Source organism: Narcine bancroftii, chromosome 1 (genome assembly GCF_036971445.1).
Source record: "Narcine bancroftii isolate sNarBan1 chromosome 1, sNarBan1.hap1, whole genome shotgun sequence".
In the NCBI taxonomy this organism is placed as follows: Eukaryota; Metazoa; Chordata; class Chondrichthyes; order Torpediniformes; family Narcinidae; genus Narcine; species Narcine bancroftii.
Window position 1 is genome coordinate 487,941,656 of NC_091469.1, and position 13,643 is coordinate 487,955,298.

The window sequence follows — 13,643 nt, forward strand, 5'->3', positions numbered from 1 at the left end:
AACTTGCTTTATAATTATGACTTTCTTGTAAAGATGTGCTTGCCTTATTCGAAATGTATGAATTTGGTAATTGCTCTATGTGTTTCTTTTATTTTCTTAATGCTTCCCTTGTGAAGTTTGCTGAGGGTGGGTGGAAGGGGGTGGGATAGTTGTAGTTCTCATTTTTATATTACGGACTTTGTAAAAGGTTTTGTTTTGAAAATATTAAATAAAGTTTAAATAAACAAATACTTGAATGCCTGATCTCTTAGAGCACCTTCCAATAACTTATCTACTACTGACAACAGGCTCACCGGCCTATAATTTCCTGGATTACTTTCAGAGCCTTTATTAAAATGGCAGAGCGGTGGTTGTTCCAAAAGAACACCAAACTGCAGAGTCTGGAGAGTAGAATCTCTGATAGCTCCACCCCTTCTCAGTGTCTGGGAAAGTGGAGTTGTTGGTATACCTTCTTCCTCGTTGCCTTGATGTGCCAACACCAGAGGCTGTTTCCGATAGGTGGTCTCCCACTAACCCCCTGCCCTTAATGAAGAGGGGTGTGTGGCCCTAGAGAGTCCTCTTCCCAACATCCATGATAGGCTCCTTGGGTCTTGGTGATGGTGAGAGCAAGATTATTGTTCTGGCACCACCCAACGAGATTGTTGATCTCCATCTTTATTCGGACTCCTCCTTTCCATCTTCAGCCCCACAATGGTGATGTCGCCAGTGAATTTCTAGAGCATAGAACAGTGGTTTTCAAACTTCCCCCCTAATCTCACATCCCACTTTAAGTAATTCCTGTGCCATCGGTGTTCTGTGATTAGTAAGGGGTTGCTTAAGGTGAGATGTGGGTGGAAAGGGAAGGTTAAGAATCACTGCTCTAGATTCAATTATTCCTGAAATATTTTGCTTGTGAAAAATTGTCATTGGACCATTTCCTTTGGAGTTCTGAAACTGTGCACATAACGAGTCAATGAGGGACGATTCAAACAGTGGGTTTCAAATTTGTTTCTTTCCACCACATCCCACCTTAACCAATCCCTTACTAATCAAAGAGCACCGATGGCATAGAGATTGGTTAAGGTGGAATGTGAGTTTAGGGGGCAGTTTGAACACCACTGGCATAGAACATAGAACAATACAGTACAGCACAGGCTCTTCGGCCCTTGATGTTGTGCCAACCCTATGTTGCTTAAAAAAATACTAACCCCTCCCTTCCCCGTAATCCTCTATTTTTCTTCCATCCATGGGCCTGTCTAAGAGTCTCTTCAATGCCCCTAATGTTTCAGCCTCCATCACCATCCCTGGCGAGGCATTCCAGGCCTCCACAACTCTGTTTAAAAACAACACACTTACCCTGACACCTCCCCTAAACTTCCCTCCCTTCACTTTGTACACACGTCCTCTTGGTGTTTGCTGATCCTGCCCTGGGAAACAGGTCCTATCTATGCCTCTCATGGACCTCTATCAAGTCTCCTCTCATCTTTAACTCCAAAGAGAAAAGTCCCAGCTCTGTTAACCTTACCTCAGCCAATCCAGCAACGTCCTGGTAAATCTCCTCTGCACCCTCTCCGTCAGCTTCCACATCCTTCTGGATGGTGTTCGAGCTGAACTTGGCTACAAACTCATGGGTGCAGAGGGAACAGAGCAGGGAGTGAGCACATGTCCTCGAGGTGCCCCTGCACAGATGGTCAGCGAGGAGGAGGTGGTGGTGGCAATCTCCTCCTAACTGGGCTCTTGTTTTCACAGGACCACTGAGTGGAGATGGAAGTGGCCAGATGATTCCAATGGACTTTGAACTGGACTTAGATGATTCAGGTACGCTCACCCATCTCGCTGCTCCACCCTCTCTGAATGAAAGGGGAAGGGCACGGTTAGCGCAGAGCCAGTGGCTCGCGTTCGAATCCCGCACTGTCTGTAAGGAGTTTGTACATTCTCCCCGTACCTGTGTGGGTTTTGTCCAGATGCTCCGGTTTCCTCTGGACCGGGTTTGTAGAATAATTGGGATATTTGGACAGCACGGGCTCATCGGCTGCAAGGGCCTGTTACTGTGCTGTGTGTCTAAATGTTTAAAAAAGTAAATTTTGAAAAAAGGAAGCACATTGAATAAAACATTTCAGTGTGGACAGGGTTTTCGACCCCGTGAATATGATGTAGAAGTACAGAGGAAGTTTAGGTCAGCACCCTGGAGAATGCTTTGATAAAAAATAAGAACACTAAGATCATCTTCACCCCTTGAGCCTACTTCCCCCATCCAACACGATCACAGCTGATCTGGCCGTAGAATCAGCTTCACCTACCCGCCTGCTCCCATTAACCCTTCCGTCCCCCATTATTCAAAATTCTCCAGAACGATGTCTTGAATATCTTCACAGAGGCAACCTCTCCTGCTTCCTTGAACAGAGAATTCCACAGATTCATTACTGTCTCTAGGAGAACCAGTCCTGCACCCCACCCCCACCCCCATCTCCTTCATAAATCTACTCTCAGTGAACCTTGAGGCCTTGTCCCGGTCTCACTCACCTTTGGAAACAACCTTCCTACTTCTGCTACCGATTCCATTCACAATTTTATAGAGGGACATAAGAAATAGGACCAGGAGTCGGCTGTTTGGCCCATCGAGCCTGCTCTGCCATTCAATGTGATCATGGCTGATCTGATGATCGGCTCATCTCCACCTACCTGCCTTTTCCTCACATCCCTTAATTCTATATTTAAATCAATCCAACTTTGCCTTCAATATATTTACTGAGGTTGTCTCCACTGCTTCAATAGGCAACAAAGTCCACAGATTCACGCCCTCTGGGAAAAGAAGTTCCTCCTCATCTCCTGAATCTTGAGGCCGTGTCCCCTAGTCCTAGAAATAACTTACCTCCCTCTATCTTATCTTTGCCTTTCATAATTTTAAATGTTTCTATAAGATCCCCTCTCATTTTTCTAAATTCCAGTGAGCATAGTCCCAGACGACTCAATCTCTCCTCATATCCCAATCCCTTGATCCCTGGAATCAACCTGGTGAACTCCTCTGCACCACCTCCAAAGCCAGTATATCCTTCCTTGAGTAAGGAGACCAGAACTGCACCCAGTTCTCCAGATGCGGCCTCACCAGGACCTTGTTGAGTTGCAACAGAAACTCCCTGCTACTAAATTCCATCCTTCCAGCGATGAAGGCCAACGTTCCACTTGCCTTCTTGATTGCCTGCTGCACCCTCAAACCAACCTTTACCAACTGTACTCCAGCTGCCAGACCCTTGCCCACTCACTGAACCTATCTCTATCACTTCGCAGACAGCCCCGTATCCTCTACTCAATTTGCTTATCCACTCAATTTTGTGTCACCAGGAAACTTAGAAACTCTACATTCTGTCCCCTCTTCCAGATCGTTTACGTAAAGTACATCGTGAACAGTTGTGAGCCCCTCAATCTACTCGCTTGTTACCTCTAGTAAGTTTGTGTCGACAAGGATCCACCCTCATCTTTCTAAATTCCAAAGAATATAATTCTAGGTGACCCAATCTCAGATTTCAGATTCCAGATTTATTGTTAGAGTATGTACATGACATCATATACAGCCCTGAGTTTCCTTCTTCCTGCGGACGTGGCAGAATTAACACTAATTGGTAGTGCAAAAATAAACTGTAAACATGTAAACAAATGAAGAACAGTAAACAGATAACAAATGTAAACAAACTGACTGTGCAGTACAGGGAGAGCAAAGAAAATCAATGAAGTGCACAAGTAAGCGTGCTTAAACAAGTCCCTGATTGAGTTTATTGCTGAGGAGTCTGATGGTGGAGCGGGAAGCTGCTGTTCCTGCACCTGGTGGTACAAGTCTTGTGGCACCGATACCTCTTTCCTGATGGCAGCAGCGAGAACAGAGCATGTGCTGGGTGGTGAGGATCCTTGATGATTGCTGCTGCCCTCCGATGGCATTGTTCCCTGTAGATGTTCTCGATGGTGGGGAGAGTTTTGCCTGTGATGTCCTGGACTGTGTCCAGTACCCTATGGAGGGTTTTAAACTCAGGGTTATTGGTGTCCTCCACATCAGACCATGATACAACGGGTCAGCACACTTTCCATCACACATCTGTAGAAATTTCTGGGGTCATACAAACCTCCGCAAACTCCTGAAGAAGTAGAGGCACTGACGTGCTTTCTTCACGATGCCATTTGTGCGTTGGGTCCAGGAAAGATCATTTGAGATAGTGACTCCCAAGTACTTAAATTTGCTCACCCTCTCCACCTCTGATCCCCCCAATGACCCCAATGAACAATCTCTTCTCATTGGCAAAAGCCCGTATCTGGAATCAACCTGGTGAACCTCCTCTCCACTGTATCCAAAGCCAGTACATCCTTCCTCAAGTATGGAGACCTGAACTGTACACAGTGCTCCAAGTGTGGCCTCACCAGTGCCTTGTACAGTTGCAGCAGAACTTCCCTGCTCCTAAATTCCATCCTTCCAGCGATGAAGGCCAACGTTCCATTTATCTTGAGGATATTGTTCAATCTGAATTTTGGGGGTTGAATTCTTGACGCACAGGCGGTGAATGGGAGTTTGATTATTTCCACAGTGCAGCTAGATGGAGATGAAAGTGACCAGATGTTACCATTGGCCCCAGAGCCCGACTTGGATGAATCTGACCTCAGGCAGTATCCAATCCTTGATCTCTCCGACGGTGAGTCACCAACTCTAGTGATGTTCCTAAGTCAGCGAGTGACCAGCGAGTCCGGCAGAGATCTCGTTGACGAGCAATCTGCTTTGAAAGCAAAATGGAATTGAATGGTTTTTTGTTACGTGCACGGAAATATAATGAGAAGCTTTGTGTTGTGCGCTATCCAGGCCTGTCAACCCATTCTTAAAGTATGACAGGTAATGTGATAATGATAATGAGTTTCTTCTCGTACAGACTGTACAATGGAGGCATGCCCAGTCATTCCAATTCACTGTGGCTGAACGTGTATTTGCAAATCAACAAATCAAGCAGATGTTTGTGGTGTTGGAGCAGACCTTTAACAGGGTAACAAGGCAGGGTCAAGAGCCTGATTGCTGTTGGAAAGACGCTGTTCTTGAACCTAGAGGTGTGGGTCTTCAGGCCAGAAGGTGGTAGTGAAAAAAGGCTGTGCAATGGGAAAACTGAAATTGTGGACTCTGGCCACTCAGAACGTGTTCTCCAGGCTGTAAATGTCACCCACTACAGGACATGGGTGTAAGATGAGGCTAGAGGATGTGGGTGTAAGGTGAGGGTAGAGGACATGGGTGTAAGGTGAGGTTAGAGGACGTGGGTGTAAGGTGAGGTTAGGGGATGTGGGTGTAAGGTGAGAGTAGAGGATGTGGGTGTAAGGTGAGGTTAGAGGACGTGGGTGTAAGGTGAGTTTAGGGGATGTGGGTGTAAGATGAGAGTAGAGGATGTGGGTGTATGCTGAGGGTAGGGGGCATAGGTGTAAGGTGAGGCTAGGGGATGTGGGTGTAAGGTGAGGGGTAGGCAGTTTATAGGAGATGTGTGGGCACCATTAACTTAGACGGAGGTCTGATTTGCCTAGTCCAAATCCGATTCCGTCCACCCTCTCCAGTCAGTCCCCCCTCTCCAGTCAGTGCCACCACCTCCCGCCCCCTGCCGATATTCAAAGAACACACACGTCTTTCATCTCCGCTTTTTCCTCTCAGCTTACTAAAAGGCTGAAGCCAAATACAACATGGTAGCCACCAAGGCCAGCTCGCGCATGACCTCCTTGTCGCTGTTTGTAGAAGGTTGCCCACCCCTGCCATAGATGCTGCTTTCTTTAGATACTCCCCCCCCCCCCCTCTGCTATCCAGTGCTCCCTCAGACTGCGCCCAGACTCTCTGATATAGAGGGGAGCAACTGATGCAGTAGACGACCCCTGCAGATTCACAAGCAAAGCTGGGCTTCAACTGGAAGGAGTGTTTGGGACCCCAAAGGGTGGTGAGGGTGGAGGTGTGGGCTCAAGTGGAGCATCTCCTGCTTTCTATCCTTTCTCCAGTAAGGAGACCAGACCTACACACAGTTTTCCAGGTGCAGTCTCACCAGGACCTTGTACATTTGCAGCATGACCTCCCTGCTCTTGAAATCCATCCATCCATCCGGTGATGAAGGCCAACATTCTATTTACCTTCTTGATCACATTTGTGCAATATGAATGTCTAGGGGTTGAGTTCTTGATGCACAGGTAGTGAATGGGAGCTTGTTTTTCCCCACAGGGCTGCCCGATGGAGATGAAAGTGACCAGTCACTACCAGTGACCCCAGACGCTGGCGTGGATGATTCCGACCTCAGCCAGCATCCAATCCTTGATCTCTCCGACGGTGAGTCACCAACTCTAGTGATGTTCCCCAGTCAGCGAATGGCCAGCGAGATCGGCAGAGATCTCGTTGCCGACAAAAACACAAATTGAGAATCCACTTTTCAAACACTAAATCTGAATTCTCCCAACTCTCTGTTCAGTGGCAGTTCTGCGGAGAAGACGTGCAAGTGATTTTAATCGGACACCACCTCCCAACCATGTCAGAGCAAGAAGGCACTCGTTGCCAGCCAGTGCACAAAACGTTAGCCTCGGTGGTGCAGGTAAGATCCCCTGAGAGGGGTAATCGAGTAAAACCTGTCCCAAGTATAAAAAACCCACAGAAACTCTGGAGGATCTCAGCAGGTCTCGCTGGCATCAGCCATAGAAGGTGATGGTACATAACAGACGTTTTGGCCCTGAGCCCTTCTTGAAGGTAGATTCGAACCTGGGTCGCTGGCAGGGTAATAACGTCACACTCACCGCCACACTGACTGTTGATCTACTGCAAAGTCACTTTTGTTTTAATGCAAGCAGATCAGCAGATATTTCACAGGCATGTGCAGGATGAGTTGATACCAAGCGAAGGTAACATCATTGTGCGAGGTCCTTTCGGAAGTCCGACAACCCCTCTAACTGGCTACATTTACGCCTGTCCTTCCTCATAGATCCTCTCTGCTCTCACATCCTGGTTCCCACTGCCCCCTGTCAAACTAGTTTAAACCCTCTCCCACAGCTCCAGCACACCTGCCCGCCAAGATATTGGTCCCCCTCTAGCTCCGGTGCAGCCCGTCCTTTTCGTACATGTCAGACTTTCCCCAGAAGAGATCCCAATGATCCAGAAACATGAACCCCGAGAAGCTGGGTGTAAAGCACAATGCCGGAGAAACTCGGCTGGTCAACCAGTGTACCTTATTCAGCAAAGATAATGACATATAAGTGCCATTTTGGGCTTGAGCCCCTTCATCAAGGTAACTCAAGCTTGAAACGTTGGTTCTCTATCTTTATCTTCGCTATATAAAGTAGCACCGTTTGACCAGCTTTGTTTCTCCAGCGTCATATTTTTACCTCAACCGCGGTGTCTGTGGACATCCATGTTTCACTTCCATAGAAGTTCGATGTTATGGTCAAGTTGTACAAGACATTAGTGAGGCCACATTTGGAGCATTGTGTGCAGTTTTGGTCACCGAATCACAGGAAAGATTTCAATAAGATTGAAAGAGGGCAGTGAAGATTTACTAGGATGTTGCCAGGACTTCAGGGATTGGAAACCGATGTTCAGATCTGAAAGCACAGATGTTATTGTGGAGGAGGTTGTGAACTTGTGCTGGATTCAGGACCAGTTTATCCCACTGGGACAAGGTAAAGATGATAAGAAAAGAGAACCGTGGTTGATGAAACAGGTGAGGCAACTGGTCAAGAGGAAGAAGGAAACATACATTAGATATAGGGAACAGGAAACAGGAAGGGCTGAGGAGAAGTATATGGTAGCCAGGAAGGAGCTTAAGAAAGGACTTAGAAGAGCTTGAAGGGGGCGTGGGAAGCTCTTGGCATGTAGGATTAAGGAGAACCTCAAGGTGTTCTATGTGTACGTAAAGAATAGTAGGATGACGAGAATGCAGGTAGGGCCACTAAAGAAGGCAACATGTGCCTGGAGGCGGAGGAGATTGGGGAAGTCCTAAATGAATACTTTGCTTCAGTATTCACAAGACAAAAGGACCTGGGTCAGGGATAGGTCAGAATAGAAAAAGTCTGTGTGCTGGACAATGTGGAGATTAAAGAAGAGGAAGTGTTGGACTTTCTTAAAAACATCAAGATTGATAAGTCCCCAGGGCCGGACGTGATATACCCCAGGTTGTTGTGGGAAGTGAGGGAAGAGAGAACTGGGGCAATAACTATGTTCTTTGAATCCTCTTTGGCCACAGGGGAAGTGACAGAGGATTGGAGAATGGAAAATGTAGACCCCTTGTTTAAAAAAAGGTAAAGGGAGAATCCTTGAAATTATAGACTGGTGAGTCTTACGTCAGTGTGGTGCAAACTAATAGAGAGAATTCTCATGGATAGGATCTATGAGCATTTGGAGAAGTCCAGTCTACTCAAGGATTGTCAGCGTGGCTTTGTGAAGGGAAGGTCATGTCTCTAATTGAGTTTTTTGAGGTGACAAAATAAATTGATGAAGGGAAGGCAGTAGGTTTGGTCGGCATGGATTTTAGCAAGGTGTTTGACAAGGTCGCCATGAGAGACTCAACTAGAAAGTCATGAGACCCGGGATCAGTGAAACCTTGACTATGTGGATAAAATTTAGCTTGTGGAAAAATAGCAGAGAGTAGTAGAGGAAGGAAAGTATTCTGCCTGGAGGTTGGTGACTAGTGGAATGTTGCAAGTATCTGTTCTGGGACCCCTACTCTTTGTGGGTTTATAAATTACCTGAATGATGAGGCGGAAGGATGGGTCAGTAGGTTTGTGGGTGACATGAAGGTTGGAGGAGCTGTGGATGGAGCTGAAGGTTGTTGAAAGTTACAAGAGGATATAGACAGGATGCAGAGTTGGGCAGAAAAGTGGCAGATGGAGTTCAATCCGTGTATGTGTGAGGTGATGTATTCCGAAAGGATAAACCAGAAGGCTGAGTACACGATTAATGGTCAGTTACTTAAGAGTGTGGATGAACAGAGGGACCTTCGGGTTCAAACCCATGCAGCACAGGTTGATAGGATAGTTAAGAAGGCCTATGGGACACTGGGCTTCATTAATAGGGGGACTGAATTCAGGAGTAGAGAAGTCATGTTGCAAATCTACAAATCTCTGGTGTTCAGTTCTGGTCACCTCATTACAGGAAGGGTGTGGAAACCATGGAGATGGTGCAGAGGAGATTTACCTGGATTGGGAAAAAAGTTTATGAGGGTAAGATTACCCGAGCTGGGAGTTTTCTCTTTGTAGTGTAGAAGGATGAGTGGAGACTTGATGGAGGTCTGCAAGGTTCTGAGAGGCACAGATAGGGTGGACGGCCAGTGGCTGTTTTCCAGGTCAGTATCAGCAAACACTAGAGGACATTTGTAAAAAATTAAGGGTGGAATGTTGTGTGTTTGATAGAGGGGATGGAGGGGAGAAGGATGTGTGATGCAGGGGAGGGGATGTGTGATGGAGGGAAGGGGGTGTGTGATGGAGGGAGGGGGTGTGTGATAGTAGGGAGGGGGGTGTGTGACGGATGGGAGGTGATGTGTGATGGAGGAGAGAGGGTGTGTGACAGAGGGGAGGGAGGTGTGTGATGGAGGGGAGGGTGTGTGTGACAGATAGTTGGGGGCTGTCTGACAGAGACTAGGGGGTGTGTGAAGATTTTAGCCATGTTCACAATTCTCTGCAATATCTTGGTCTTGTGTGGAGCAGTTCCCGTCCCCACACAGTGACCCACCCTGACAGGATACTGACGATGTGACAGATTGCTTCACTCCGCAGGTTGGAAGAGATAGAGGAGCGGTCAGCGCATTGCGATTTTAGCGCCAGTTAACATAATTTCAGGCACCCCAATCTCTCCACATTGACAAAACCCTCTCATCTCCGCTGCCTCCAAAGCTAGTACATCCTTCCTCAAGTAAGACCAGAACTGCACACAGTTCTCCAGATGTGGCCTCACCAGGACCTTGTCCAGTTACAGCAGAACCTCCCTGCTCCTAGATTCCATCCCTCCGGCGATGAAGGCCAACTTTCTATTTAACTTCTTGATCACATTTGTGCAATGTGAATGTCCGGGGGTTGAGTTCTTGATGCACAGGCAGTGAACGGGAGCTTGTTTTACCCCACAGGGCCGTCCGATGGAGATGAAAGCAACAGGTCACTACCAGTGACCCCATTTGCCGCCATGGATGATTCCGACCTCAGCCAGCATCCAATCCTTGATCTCTCCGACGGTGAGTCACCAACTCTAGTGATGTTCCTCAGTCAGCGAGTGACTAGCGAGTCCGGCAGAGATCTCGTTGACAAGCAATCTGCTTTGAAAGCGATATGGAATTGAACAGTTTTTTTGTTACGTTCACGGAGATATGATATAATGAGAAGCTTTGTGTTGCGCGCTATCCAGACCTGTCAACCCATTCTTAAAGTACGACAGCTAATGTGATAATGATGATGAGTTTTTTCTCGTACAGACTGTACAATGGAGGTACGCCCAGTCATTCCAGTTCGCTGTGGCTGAACATGTATTTGCAAATTAACAAATCGAGCAGACCCTTAACAGGGTAACAAGGCAAGGTCAAGAGCCTGATTGCTGTTGGAAAGACGCTGTTCTTGAACCTAGAGGTGTGGGTCTTCAGGCCAGAAGGTGGTAGTGAGAAAAGGCTGTGCAATGGGAAAACTGAAATTGTGGACTCTGGCCACTCAGAACGTGTTCTCCAGGCTGTAAATGTCACCCACTACAGGACATGGGTGTAAGATGAGGCTAGAGGATGTGGGTGTAAGGTGAGGCTAGAGGATGTGGGTGGAAGGTGAGTCAAGAGGACGTGGGTGTAAGCTGAGGGTAGAGGACGAGGGTGTAAGATGAGGTTAGAGGACGTGGATGTAAGGTGTTTAGAGGACATGCATGAATGTGAGTCTGGAGGACGTGGGTTAAGGTGAGGGGTAGGCAGTTTAAAGGAGATGTGAGGGGCAAATTACACACAGAGTGGTGGGTGCCTGGAACGGGCTGCCGAGCGGGGGAAGCAAACATGATGGTAATATTTAGGCTTCAAATTTCTACAGGCACTCTGTGGAAAGCCAGGGTCGGCGACAGGGTGGGGGCTCCACTGGAATCTCAGTGCTTTTTCCCCCCCATACGGCTGCACTTTTTGCTCATCATCGGATCCCCCACCCACCTGCGCCACTAGAGTGCGTCAGCGTTGATAGCGTCTAGCTTGATGCACACTAGTGACTCTCCACCTTCCCCTGCCTGTGTCACTAGCGGCTAATGACGCTTGATGCCATAAAAGCAGTGCTCTCGGCCCCTACGTCTTCGGGCGGATGATGGTAACACCACACCACACCTCACCACACCCTGCTGAGTGAGTTTATGAGCCTTGCACCATGCCCTATTACACGCTAATGTCCTCTTCTCTAACATCCATTCTGGTGGACTGGTTCCATTCTGGTACTGAGGTGCCAATGCACAGGGCAGGAGAAGACTGTTGTGAATTCGGCTAGCGCCATTGCACGCATCTGTCTTCATTCCATTCTTCTTCTTCTTTGGCTTGGCTTCGCGGACGAAGATTTATGGAGGGGGTAAATGTCCACATCAGCTGCAGGCTCGTTTGTGGCTGACAAGTCCGATGCAGTCATCTAAAAGAGGCGGTCTCAAAAAAGATGCCCACTACCCAGGCCATGCCTTCGTCTCACTGCTACCATGGGAATATAACCACATAACAATTTACAGCACAGAAACAGGCCAGTTTGGCCCTGCTAGTTCGTGTCGAACATCATCTCCCACCTCGTCCCACTGGCCCACATTCGGCCCTTAACCCTCCATAGCACTCCCGTCCATATACCTATCCAATCTTTCCTTGAATATTAACATCGATCTCGCTTCTAGCACCACTGCTGGAAGTTCATTCCACACCCCCACCACCCTCTGTGTGAAGAAATTCCCCCTCATGTTTCCCCTAAACTTCTCCCCTTTTACTCTCAATCCATGTCCTCTTGTTTGAATCTCCCCCACTCTCAGTGGAAAAAGCCTGTCCACATTGACTCCATCTGTCCACCTTATAATTTTGAATACCTCTATCAAATCACCCCTCAATCGTCTACGCTCCAGGGAATAAAGTACCAACTTGCTCAATCGTTCCCTGTGATTCAAACCCTGAAACCCCGGCAACATTCTCGTAAACCTCCTCTGCTCTCTCTCTGTTCTGTTTATATCCTTCCTGTAATTTGGCCACCGAAACTGCACACAATATTCCAAATTTGGCCTCACCAATGTCTTTTACAACTTCAACATAACATCCCAACTTCTGTGATCTATGCTCCGATTTATGAAAGCCAACATACTAAATGCCTTCTTTTCCACCCTATCCACATGTGATTCAACTTTCAGAGAATTATGTACCATGACTCCGAAATCCCTTTCTTCCACTTCACTCCTCAATTGTTGACCATTTAACGTGTTTATCCTATTTTGATTAGTCCTACCAAAATGTAGCACCTCACAGTTTTTCAGTATTAAACTCCATCTGCCATCTTTCAGCCCACTCTTCTAACTGTCCTATATCACCCTGTAAATTTTGATAATCTCCCTCGCTGTTCACAACACCACCAACCTCTGTATCATCTGCAAATTTACTAATCCAATTTGCCACCCTATCATCTAGATCGTTAATATATATGACAAACAGCAGGGGATGGAGAGATATCTATCAGGTGCAAGCCCAGAGTTTTAATTTGATGTGGACATCATGCTTGGCCCATACACATGAACCAAAGGGCCTGGTCCTGTTCTGTTCTGTGTTCTACCATGTTGCAGAAAAAATTAAAATGGTGCATGAGAGCAGCATTTAACAAATGAGAGGTCTGTTCAAGAGCCTGATCACAGCAGGGTGAAAACTCCATGAACTGGTGGTGGGTCTGTGCTGAGGGAGTGTGGCCAGGGTGGGACGGCTCTTCGAGATGTTGGCTGTCGTACCGAGACAGCGGGAGGTGTGGACGGAGTCGATAGAGGGGAGGGTGGGGTGTGGGATTGTCTGTGTCCTGTGCAGATCCCGTCCCTCGGAGTGAGGTATCAGAATTGAAATCAGAATTAGAATCAAAATCAAATTCAGAATCAAAATCAAATTCAGAATCAAAATCAAAATCTGAATCAGATTTAGAATCGTGAACGTGTCACCAAATCTGTCATTTTGCATTTCTGGTGTAAAATTGCAAACAATTACAGTTCCTTAAATACAACATTTAAAAATAAATTTGTGCAAAGAAGAGAGAAAGTCTGTAGTTCATTGACCATTCAGAAATCTCATGGCAGAGAGGAAGAAAACGTTCTTGTACCGCTGAGTGCTCGTCGTCAGGCTCCTGTACCTCCTTCCAGATGGTAGCAGTGTGAAGAGGGCACGGCGTGGGCCCTGAGGATAGAGGCTGCTTTCTTTATAGTCCACCTCTTGTTGATGTCCTCGATGGAGTGGGGATTGGTGCCCTTGATGGCGCTGGCCGGGTTCACAACTCTCTCTGTTGCCTTTCCCTGTCCTGTGCATTGGCACCTCCGTACCAGACAGTGATACAGCCAGTCAGAATGCTCTCCATGGTACACCTGCAGAGATTTGCACGGGTCTTTGGTGTCCGGACAGGGTACTTACTGTGGAGGAGAGGGAGGGGAACACAGGTGTAGCCAATACACCTACTGAGTGTGGTCCCACAGA

The 13,643-nt window shown here is 47.3% G+C and overlaps 1 protein-coding gene across 1 annotated transcript in view; it reads left to right on the forward strand.

Moving 5' to 3' along the window:
* The window catches only part of LOC138751967 (uncharacterized), a 115,747-nt gene that overhangs the window by 32,532 nt on the left and 69,572 nt on the right, over positions 1–13,643 (forward strand). The window contains exons 4-8 of the mRNA XM_069915041.1: positions 1,729–1,797; positions 4,551–4,655; positions 6,197–6,301; positions 6,441–6,560; positions 10,077–10,181. Coding sequence (XP_069771142.1) covers positions 1,729–1,797; positions 4,551–4,655; positions 6,197–6,301; positions 6,441–6,560; positions 10,077–10,181 — 504 coding nt within the window. The remainder of the gene's footprint in view (positions 1–1,728; positions 1,798–4,550; positions 4,656–6,196; positions 6,302–6,440; positions 6,561–10,076; positions 10,182–13,643) is intronic.